Here is an 11,300-nt window from a genome sequence, read left to right as displayed (position 1 = left end):
TACGAGCATGCATGAGTTAGTTGATTATTCTTTTGTTGTTGCTCTTTCAAATTAGATAAAAATCTAATAACGAAGAGTATGTAGTAATCAATAAATGGTTAAATGGTTCGTATGCTAAAAGTTGCATAATATTCAGACAAAACTGATAGTTGAAAAATCTATGTATACAGGAGCAAAAAATTTTATAAATTTTAAAAGTTTGAAGTTGTTATGTTAAAATAAAATATTATTGTGCTAATATCAATACCCGTTTTAATATGTCACAAATTCAAAACATACCCTCTATGTTTAAATAAATTTACTTTTTTTTGTCCGGCTTGTGAGAGTATTAGAGGTGTCAATGGCACCCTTTTACCCGTTTATCCGACCCGTATTGTATTCAAAAACACAGGTTAGGATAAAAAAAATTTCGTTAGCTCATTGGGTACGGATAAGAGTGACAATTTTTTATGTTATCTTAAACCGTTTTCACATAAGATAATTTTTAAAAATAAAATTATATATATATATAGAGAGAGAGAGAGAGAGATAGGCTAATGTGCTTTCGGTAGCATATGGGTCGAAATACACACGGTCCAAATTTGAAATTTCAAAATTCAAAAAGTCGATCTGAACCGTTCATCTTGTTCTCCGTATTAATATGTGCTTGGAGACCAAATTTTACATTTTTCTGAATTTTTTTACTATTTTAATAGCCACTTGAAAAATTGCTGATCCAACGGTGGCTTAACAAAACAGTAAAACCGTTGGATTAGCGATTTTCAAAGTGGCTTAATAAATAGTAAAAAGATTCATAAAAATGTAAAATTTGGTCTCCAAGCACATATTAATATGGAGAACAAGATGAACGGTTCAGATCGACTTTTTGAATTTTAAAATTTTAAATTTGGACTGTGTGTATTTCGGCCCATATGCTACCGAAAGCACATTAGCCCCCCTCTCTCTCTCTCTCTCTCTCTAGAGGAGGGTTCCACTGCCTCAATTTTTTCTGCCTCCACTGAGCCTCCAGATCTAAACCGTATATCAACAACATCGATCAACGGACGTGATTAAAAACTCATCAGCGGAAAAAAATCGTCCAGTGCACCTGTTTCCGTCGGTCGCCTCCAGTTCCCTTCCCTCTCTTCGTTTCTCTCTATTCCGTGAACCTCTCCTGACCCCCCATCGTCGCCACCCATTGCCACCTCCTCTCTTTAACACACAACCTCTCCTGGACCGTTCTCGCTCACCACCTGACGAAACCCTAAATTCGGAAGAGGAGAGATGGAGCCTCACCATCAGATCTTTCGAAGAAGAAGCTACCTCCCCTCCCCCTACGAATAGAAATCAGGGAGGTTTTTGTCTCCATACCCCTTCTCCCATCGGATTTAGGCTTCTTTTCTTTTTGTTTTAGGCATATGGTAAGACTGTACAGTGCAAAGACGGCTTATTCTAGTATGATATGTTCAACCCGATGTAGAACATGATATTTTGTCTGTTACGCTTGATGTTCTTAAAAATTAGTTTAATTTTGTGGAATTTGCTTCAAATTAGCTCAAATTTACATTATTTGCATTATTATAGCGCTTGTTGCTTTTAGTACGATGAGTAGTACTCTACTAAAATTACCCAATTCACCCTTTTCTTGTCCTTGTTTCATTATGTAGATACTAATTATCTTGCCATATTTTTCTAATTAAATAGCTAAAAGAAGAGATGAGCAATTGGAGATGCAAGAGCCTGTTCAATGGGGAAATCGGAGAATCAAGAGTGAATGTTTGTTCGTCATCGTGATCTTTGCTTGATTCCTTCTTTTTTGTTTATTTTAGTGATCCTAGCACATAATTGTATTATTCACACTCTGGCTTAAGGATTTAACTGTTTTTTTTTTTGCTTTTTTGGGTTTCTTTGTGAGATGGTACGAGTGTGACTAATGAAAATGGTTAAGAGCAAGGAGAGAGATACCAAGCAGCTTCAAGCTTGAGGTGTGCGAGTACGGTGGGTCATGCAAAAACTGAGAGGTAATCATCCAATATTCATAACTCCACGATGGGCGAGCAGGAGAAATTATAGTTGTCTCAATCTAGAGATATACTGGTGAAAGAAAGAGTCAAAAGGCTATGGACGATAATTTAGGAAATGAGCTTTTATTTTTATTTTTATAGAGATATATAGTGGGATTAGAAAAATGCTGGTGATAGCAAATCATTTTTTCGTGTAAAAATATTCTTATGTTGTAAATAGTGAACTTATTTTTATGAACGTGTCAATTCTTATAATTGTCTGATACCAGTATATGTGATCATGTAGTTTATTTTAGCTATTTGTTTCTAGTTCATTACTGGTGTTTTTCTCTATGTATTTAATCTAATTGAACTATCAGAAGTCTAATCTTGATTTTATTTTTGTATACTCTTATTTGGCAGGCTATTGTTGCGGTAGTAGTTGGTAGTCAATTCTAAGGTAAACAATAATGCAATGTTTTGTGTGCTATCAAGCTTGCAAGTCTGCATTTTTTTTCTCTGTTGAAACACTTCCATTGCATTGGCTTTTAGTGAATTAGAAAATAGTTGTACATCATTGATTGAAATTATAATAAGGCATGAGCTTGTAGCAAATTTGAATGTTTTGTTCTAATATATCTAAGTTTCAATTCGGGAATTGTAGTCATCATGTTTTGTGAATTGCAAATGATGATGGTTGTCAAATAGATAATATAGCTTGTTTACACTCTTAACTATAATAAGACATGGACTTGTAGTTTTTTATTTTAAAATTGCAGTCATCTATCTTGATTCATCATAATATAATTCAATTATTACAGTACCAAGTACCAACATCGGACATGCAACTAAGAAAAAGGCCACTAATATATAATTAATTTGAAACTAGTAAAACAAAATAACCTCAAAGTATCAATTCTCAAAACATGACATAATTTTTCACATAAGATTGCTAACTATTACATCTTGCTTTTACATGAGACATTCAAAAGAACTCCATATATCACATTACACTTTCACATAAAAGACCTTGGTGATTTTCAGCTCCTTGCACTGAACTTTGTACCTACAAACATCAAACAATAAATAGTGTAAGCCACTGGTATGAACAACCACAAAGCACCGTTCAGAGATAACGGCTAAAATGAGCTTACTGGTGTGAAATGGATGCCACTGGTACGAACAAGGTCACCACTGGTATGAACAAGGTCACCACTGGTACAAGGGAATCTATTCAGCGGCTCATTGAAGAGACAGATGCTTGAATTTCTTGAATTTTTTGGCTTAACCCAATTTAGTTTTTTTTTCTCTATTACCTACCTGTTTTCAAATTTCTGTTTCTTACATTTACTTATCAAGGCTCAACTGTTTTGAGCTTTTGTTCTTCAGTTATTTTTTCCCTTTTTCCATTTTGCTATGTAATTACAAAACTTTTGTAATTCAATCAATGAAATCAAATGGAGGCACGACCTCTATTTTTTCTCAAAAAATAAATAGTGTAAGCCAAACAAACTATTAAAAGAAGAATTGTAAACGGAGAAGTAAAAGGAACTATCTACAAGGAACAAAAACTATAATGTAATTTTTAACATGCTTTATTTTGGTGAGAAAATTCTAATTTGAGTTTCGATGCAAGAATTGGATCAATAATTTCAGAGGGGAAACCTCATCTATCAAAGCTATGCAAAGAGATTTAAAAAAGTTAGAGAGAATGAGGGAGAGGAAGAGAGTGCTTAATGGAAATGGAGATGGAACTTTGAAAGGGCAAGGGAGGCGGCTGGAGGCGCTCCTTGTTTTAACGCGTTAACTCAGGAACGTGGGTAGCGGAGAGAGGAGCTAGGTGTTGCGCAAGAGAGGAGAGAGCTATGATTTGGAGGGGCGCGGAGGGGTGCTAGGACGCACGGAGGGGCGCTGGAAAGGTGGACCACGTGTCGGGAGGCGCTGGGAAGGAAAAGAGGGATACAGAGGGAGAAAAGAGTAAACTGGAGGCGAACTGAAGGTTTTTTTCGCTGAATAGTTTTTTTTCATCTGATCCGTTCATCAATTTAGTTATGTACGGTTTAGATTTGGAGGTTCGACGGAGGTAGCAAAAATTGAGGCAGTGGAACCCTCTCATATAGATAGAGAGAGGGGGGGTTCAAATACCTCCATTTTTTGTGTCTCCATCATGCCTCCATTTTTTAAAATTTTAATAACTCAAAATTTAAAACTTAAAATAAAACCGTTGGATATGATCTAGATCATTTTCTCTATGTGCTCATAAAAAATTATGACATTTCAATTTTATTTTAATTGTCATCAAGAGCTTGTAAAAAACGTACTAATGTGGATAATTTCTAGACGTTGATTTTTCAACTTACTGATTCACATAAAAACAAAATTGAAATATGAAATTTTTTTATGAGCATTAGAGAAAATAACATAGATCACATCTAACGGTTTTATTTTGATTTTAAGGTTTAAATTTTGAGTTATTAAAGTTCTAAAAAATGAAGGCATGATGGAGGCACAAAAAATAGAGGCATTTGAACCCTCCTCAAATTCAGAAAAATGTAAAATTTGATCTGCAAGCACATTTTAACATATCCAACAAGTTGAACGGTTTGGATCGACTGTTTGGACTTTGTAAACATAGGGTGTAACCGGTGTCACCAAGAAAAGGGTGTAATCCAATCCCTCCTCATATATATATATATATATGAGGAGGGATCGGATGACACCCTTTTTTGGTGACATCGGATGACACCCTTTTTTGGTGACATCGGATGACACCGTGCATTTTCAAAGTCCAAGCAGTCGATCCAAACCGTTCAACTTGATGGATATGTTAAAATGTGCTTGCATATCAAATTTTATATTTTTCTGAATTTTTTTACTATTTATTAAGATGGGTACAAAAATTCAACAGTCTGAATATAGCGATTTTGTTAAATACTTAATAAATAGTAAAAAAATTCAGAAAAATGTAAAATTTGATCTGCAAGCACATTTTAACATATCCATCAAGTTGAACGGTCTGGATCAACTGCTTGGACTTTGAAAACTTTGAAAATGCACGATGTTATTCGATGTCACCTAAAAGGGTGTCATCCGATCCCTCCTCTCTCTCTCTCTCTGTATTTGTATGAAGATGATACATGATACAATAAAGTTTTATACATTATTTTTTTTTATTGTATACATTATTATTTTATTGTATTTTATTTTTTTTGTTTTGAAAAATATTTAACAAAAGCACAAATTAAAATATCAATTTTTTTTAATCTGTTTATCTGAACCCGTATTCGAAAATACAGGTAAATTTTTTTTTTTCTTTATCATAATGGATGACATTTTTTTATCAGTTTACCTGACCTGTATTCGAAAATACATGTAAAAAAAAAAAATTCCTTGTGATAACGGGTATAAAAATATCTACGTCTGACCTATATCGTAACTGTTGACACCCCCAGAGAGTTTTTTCTTTTTCTTTTTCTTTCTTTTTTTTTTGAAATGAAAGAAGTCAATTAAGATCGGTGGTCCGGTGGATAGCTTGCCAGTTGCCATGTACAGTTTTTAAATTTTTGAGGTACAGTTAATAATCGCTTCGGAGCATATATACATGAAAACGACCAACATGTATACTCATCTTCGCGCACGGTGTAAGTTCACCATCACCGGCTTTCAAACCAGGATCAGCATACATGATTTCCTCCGTGATAGAGTGTTCTACAGTAGCCGAAGTCATTGACATTTAATCGTGCAATTCCATTCTTCACGGTACCTTATCTCACTTTTATCAATATTGCACATAGATTAACCATGAGCTCCAACCACAAGTAATAATCCAGAGCTGTTATCATCGGTTAAATAGAAGATTATCATTGAAACATTTCATCAAACACCTTGTATGCATCAGAGACAACACAGTGAGATACATGAAAAAAGAATTATTCGAATGTAGGCGTGTTCTTCATTTTCTTCAGAACCATTGGCAAGTGATAAAATAATGGAGCAGCTATTATAGATGTTGAATTGATATTGTCGCAACACGACATTCGTAAAATTTATTTTTAGCTGGACTACTCTGTAATGTTGTTGTTACTGGAAATACTACGCACTCTTGCATTATCTATGGATGATTATTTATTCAATAAATACCATCTAAACGCAATAAATATAATTAGCATTTGACGGAATAACTGTTCAAAACATTTCAAGGAAAAATATTAATACTATTAAAAAATGGAAAAGGATACTATTAAAAAATATTAATAACTGTGTGTAAATACTTTTCTTATCTTAATATATTGTCAGCAGGCTTCTTGCCATCTGACCTTCAAAAAAAAAAAAAAAAAAAGAAACAAGGAACCGGTACCAGCAAATTTGGATGTGTACCAGCTGGCATTTATTTGCAGAGAACAGAGATATAGTATCATTATGACAATAACATGCTAAACTGCTTCAGTTGAATGCAAACATTATCTATAATGCTAATTAAGCCATCATCAAATGAACATCATTTGCTTTCATCCTTTTGCGCTGAAATGTTTGCTGGTGGAGTGTTTGCGTATCTCCAAGTTACATGTTCATGGTTAAAAAATGTTCTCTTTCCTACGACCTCATTTTCTTTCACCAAATCAGTTATCTCCTCCAAGTCTTCTTTTGAGAGCTTCACCTTCAATGACCCAATGTTGTCATCCAAGTTCTTGATCTTGGTTGTACCTGTCAGATACTTAATTAGCACTTACGAAACATACTAGGTGATATACTATGTGGAGTGAGGTTATGATAAGTCTGTACAATGGATTAATATTTTCGTTCAAAGTTCAAACAGTGCATCTGAACCGCTCGATATGATCTTCATATGAAAATGTACTAGAAGACCAAATTTTACATTTAAAAAAAATATTATTTTTGTAGATAGTTAGAATATTACTATTTTCGGATGATTTAAAATCTTCATAACAGATGATTTCTATCTATCTAAAAAATAGTAAAAGAATTTCAAAATATGTAAAATTTGGCCTGCAAGTACATTTTCGTACGGAGATCATGTTGAGTGGTTCGGGTCAACTATTTAAAATTTAAAAACAGAGATATAAATCTATACTTGCAAAGGTTCATAGCCTCACTCATACTACCTATTACCCTATGTATCAACTAAGTAATCAATCTTTGGTATATATTCATATTCATTTAAGAGTACCTGGAATGGGAACCACATCCTCCCCTTGGTGAAGAACCCATGCGAGAGCTAGCTGTGCAGTGGTCCATTGATGCTTCTTGGCTAGGCTTTCTAGCTTCATATAAACAGGCTTGTTCTTCTCCAAATTTTCTGGCGCAAACCTTGGGTGAAAGTGCTGTTTAAAACAAAATTTAGAGTTTATATATATTCTTTCATGTTAGTACTAATAAGACACGGTGTAGAAAGCATTGCATAAGAACAAGTTTTTGAAAATGTGACAAGTGTACTGGAAATAAAAAAAAAATTATAAAAGAACAAGGACGACTACTTATCCTGGGACCTGCAGCTAGTATGATGCGTAATTTATGGTCCCACATTTGAATTTCTTAATCTCTTGTTTTCCCATTGTTGAGTCTTTGCTATTACTGGTTCTCAAAAGTACCAAGATTGTACTAGTATCCAGTGTTTTAATAATCGGTTCTTATTCGGTATTCGGAAAGTCACCGAATACCGCATATACGGTATGCGACCGCATATTTGGATTTTCAAATGAAAATTCATATTAATTTCGTAGAAAAAATGTATCTAATTTCTTCAAACACAGTTTAATATTCAAAAGTCTTTGCTGGTACTTGGAATCAAAGTGATATAAGGGCCATATAATAACATGATAACTCTTTATCAAAGCTCTTTTATAAATAACATAATTTAAAGGCCCAATAAGCAGCCCATATATATAGATAGCAGCTAGCGCCTCAACAGCTTCCAGCACCTCCGGTTTGTATATGATTGTTCCACAGTATTTAATAACAACAAAGAGGCAAGTAGAGAGGCTATAAAATACCTTGAGTGGGATGGGCAGAGAGTGCACCTGAATGGGTTCTGGATCTGAATATTTTCGGATCAGGAACTCAGATAATGGATTATGGATCTGAATTATTTCGGATCTTGATCTGAATTTATTTTTCAAATTTGAATTTGAATTATTCGGATTCTTATTTTTTATTCGGAAAAATTCGGCCGAATAGACCGACTTTTAAAACACTGCTAGTATCAGAGCTATTGTACATCATTGTACATCATCTCTATAATTTATACACTTTATAAGAATGAAACAAAATGTGTATCGTTACCAGGAAAGTGTTCTGTGACAGATCTTCAAGAACTCCTCTTCCACCGAAAAATCCACGGCCAAGCGGGCTATATGGTACTATTCCTATGCCAAGTTCTCTGCATCGATAAAATCCACAAGCAATATATATAAATAAATTACTTGTACCTCAATATAAATTGTGGAAATATGCATCAAAAAACTAATTAAAATGTGAAAACTGACACATGAGGGCACAAAAATGTTTGTGGTTTCCTATTTGATAGAATGAATTGACTATGGAGTACCATCATTTTTTTCACTTGCACATCTCATAATTGGCAAGAATTAGCAATTATGAGATTGATTGGGGCAAATTCTGATATTTGAGATAATAATAAAATCTGAAACTGGAACTGGAACCCTTGTCAGAATGAATCTAAGTACAAAGGATGAGACGCACATATCTAATTTGATAAAATTGCTTTCCAGACTTGTTTTTGGCGTTTCAAAAAAATAGGTGAATACTACCGACAAAGAGGCACTATCTCTAACTCAATTTCACGGGTCCAAAGAGACCATTCCATCTGCAATGCAGAGATCGGATGCACTGCATGTGCACGCCTGATTGTATCGGGGCTTGCCTCTGACAATCCAATGTACTTTACTTTTCCCTCCTCCACGAGCTTCTTTAGTTCACCCATCTATACATATATAGCATAAGAAATAAATAAAGGTAAATTTTTGGAACACAATTTCTACTTCATTGAGACCTAAATTAAAAGGTTGGGTTTTTTTCGGAATAGGGCGGCCCAGGTCTTATAAGCCAAGTAACACAACCAAATGAGGGATTTGAGATTATACTGTTTTCTCTTCATTTTATATTATCCTTTATTGAATGCTTGTTTTACAGCTGTGCGATGCTATATATCCATCAATTATTTTGTCTGATTATAGAATAGACTTTCCAAATGACACTTAAATACTGTGTAAAATATCAAGTATTTTAGAAATATGAGATAAGTTGGAGTTTACAGTTTCCTCGATTGGGGTCGATTGATCAATCCGGTGCTGGTAGTAGAGATCAACGTACTCAGTTCCGAGTCTTTTAAGACTCGCCTCAAAAGAAGCTCGAACAAACTCTGGTTTACCACTTATCTCTACATGGTTTGCATCATAACTCACGATCCCGTACTTTGTTGCTACTTGTACTTCTTCCCTTGGCAAAAACTTTAAAGCCTAAAGAGATATGAATGTAGAAAAAATGATTGGAAAATTTTACTTTTATCAGTAAGTGAAAGAATTATTCTATCTCGATATTTATCTCTGTAATAGTATAATTTTCATCTCCATTGGCATTTTCAGTAAACCTTTGAAATAAGAAACAATTAACACATTTAACAAATTAGTTACATGTAGCATTAGAGGTTTGGAAGCAGCAGTCAGTCCAGCACCCCCTTTGCATTGACAAAACCATTTCTTTTGCAAATTTTGAAGTAACTAGTCATGCCTTGAGTGTTTTTCTTTTTTTGTACCCTTGAAATTACTATTTTATAGAAGCATAGGGTAGGCTCAAGTTCTTAGATTTAGTCCTCTTTTTTGTTATATATACATTTAGTTGTTCAATCTGAGAAACTTCAACATAAATATATAATAAATCAAAATAAGAAATCAAAACTCATTTATGGGAATTCTCAAGTTGGGTAAAGCTCGGAGGTCAAGTCACCCAACTATTTAATATTTACAAGGGATTCTCCCATCCAGGTTTCGAACCTACGAGCTCACACACGGTGGGTATTGCCTTTGCCACTTGATCAAAAACCGGTTCTCATGGGAATTCTCAAGTTGTTAACTCTTCTAATATGTTTCATTATTAGCTGCAAGTATGCTTTATGATATTCATCTGAGAGGAATATAATTAGTTCAAATTGAAGGGTAAATATGCATAAATAATACAATTGAAACTTGAAAGTACAACTACCTTGCCAAGCAAAATCTCATTTGTTTGAGGTCCATAAGCATCTGAGGTGTCAAAGAAGGTGATGCCATTATCAAAAGCATGCTTTATAATCGATATGCCCACATCGTCAGACACCGGCAAATTATACACTCCAGTTAGCCCCATGCAACCAAATCCAAGCTTGGATACCTGTACAAACTAAAATTTCAAAATTGTACTTTGTAAATTGATGAAGAAAAGGATACAAATATTGGGAAAATAAGGTTCACCTCTAATCCCTGGGTTCCCAATTTTACTCTTGGAATCGTCATTTGAGTTTCCTTCTATGTGCAGTATTTTCTCTCCTGAAGCAATTAATCAAAGTTTTTATCTTTTTGTTCTTTTTCAGAGAACAATTTATTATACTTAAAAGGTAAGAATACTGGAGTTCTTTATAGTGCTGGATGCATAGATAAGGCTGCTAATCATACAGCACTGTCACAACAGGTCAACAGTTGGTCTTTATCATCTCCAGTCCTTGCAGAAACAAATTGTATCCGTTACACAAAAGTAACTCATGGCGGACTAAAAAATTTGATACGGTAGGTAAAAAATTAGAATTAATCAATTATCGAGATTTAAACTGTTGAGCTCTAAGTCAACTCCTGTTTAGCGGCCTGAGCCGACCGACTACGTCAAAAAAAAAAAAAAAAAAAAAAAATTGGGTTGTGCTGAAAAAAATTTAACTGGTCAGCTGTCGGGAAGAAAATGAGAAAGACTAAGAAGAGATATTGGACTCTAACAACAATCATTAAATCAACAAACTTGTTCATCAAAGATAGATAATAGCCTAAAAAACTTGTTCATCCATTGACATCTTGGTCATGACAAGGCACATAAAAAATTAACTTGATCACAGCACGACACGGTACAATACGGCACGAAACCAAAATTACAACGTGTTAGTTACAGTACAATTCAGTACAGCACGTTTTTTCCACTCTAACTGCGTGTGTGGAAATTAAATTGTGGCAGGAATTGGATAGCTGCTATTTGCTGACACTGGAGAGCATATAGTTCAAATTGAGTCTAGTGAGCTCATGGCTTTGCTAAGCAACTAAG

General features: G+C 34.3%; 1 protein-coding gene and 1 long non-coding RNA gene across 3 annotated transcripts; one reads left to right on the top strand and one right to left on the bottom strand.

Annotated features, from left to right (window-relative positions):
• The first annotated feature begins 1,019 nt into the window (after nt 1–1,019).
• On the top strand, nt 1,020–2,302 carry LOC144574189 (uncharacterized). Its single transcript, XR_013518139.1, has 2 exons — nt 1,020–1,400; nt 1,684–2,302. It is a non-coding gene; the product is annotated as an uncharacterized LOC144574189 (long non-coding RNA).
• Nucleotides 2,303–6,321: 4,019 nt separating this feature from the next.
• On the bottom strand, nt 6,322–10,625 carry LOC144573845 (putative aldo-keto reductase 1). 2 transcript variants are annotated; one of them, XM_078323609.1, is made up of 7 exons: nt 10,469–10,625; nt 10,221–10,388; nt 9,275–9,478; nt 8,771–8,943; nt 8,283–8,379; nt 7,171–7,324; nt 6,322–6,686 (listed from the first exon to the last, which is right to left on the bottom strand). In XM_078323609.1, exons 1-7 carry the CDS (start codon nt 10,508–10,510, stop codon nt 6,481–6,483), a joined length of 1,044 nt encoding a protein of 347 aa, XP_078179735.1. In that variant the 5' UTR covers nt 10,511–10,625; the 3' UTR covers nt 6,322–6,480. The 2 variants fall into 2 exon arrangements, with proteins under 2 accessions (XP_078179735.1, XP_078179736.1); XM_078323610.1 differs by lacking the exon at nt 9,275–9,478.
• Between the last annotated feature and the right edge of the window lie 675 nt (nt 10,626–11,300).

The sequence above is a fragment of the Carex rostrata genome, chromosome 22 (assembly GCF_964058835.1).
Source record: "Carex rostrata chromosome 22, lpCarRost1.2, whole genome shotgun sequence".
NCBI classification, from domain to species: domain Eukaryota; kingdom Viridiplantae; phylum Streptophyta; class Magnoliopsida; order Poales; family Cyperaceae; genus Carex; species Carex rostrata.
The sequence above is the reverse complement of the archived record's forward strand: the minus strand, read 5'-3'. Positions and strand labels throughout refer to the sequence as shown.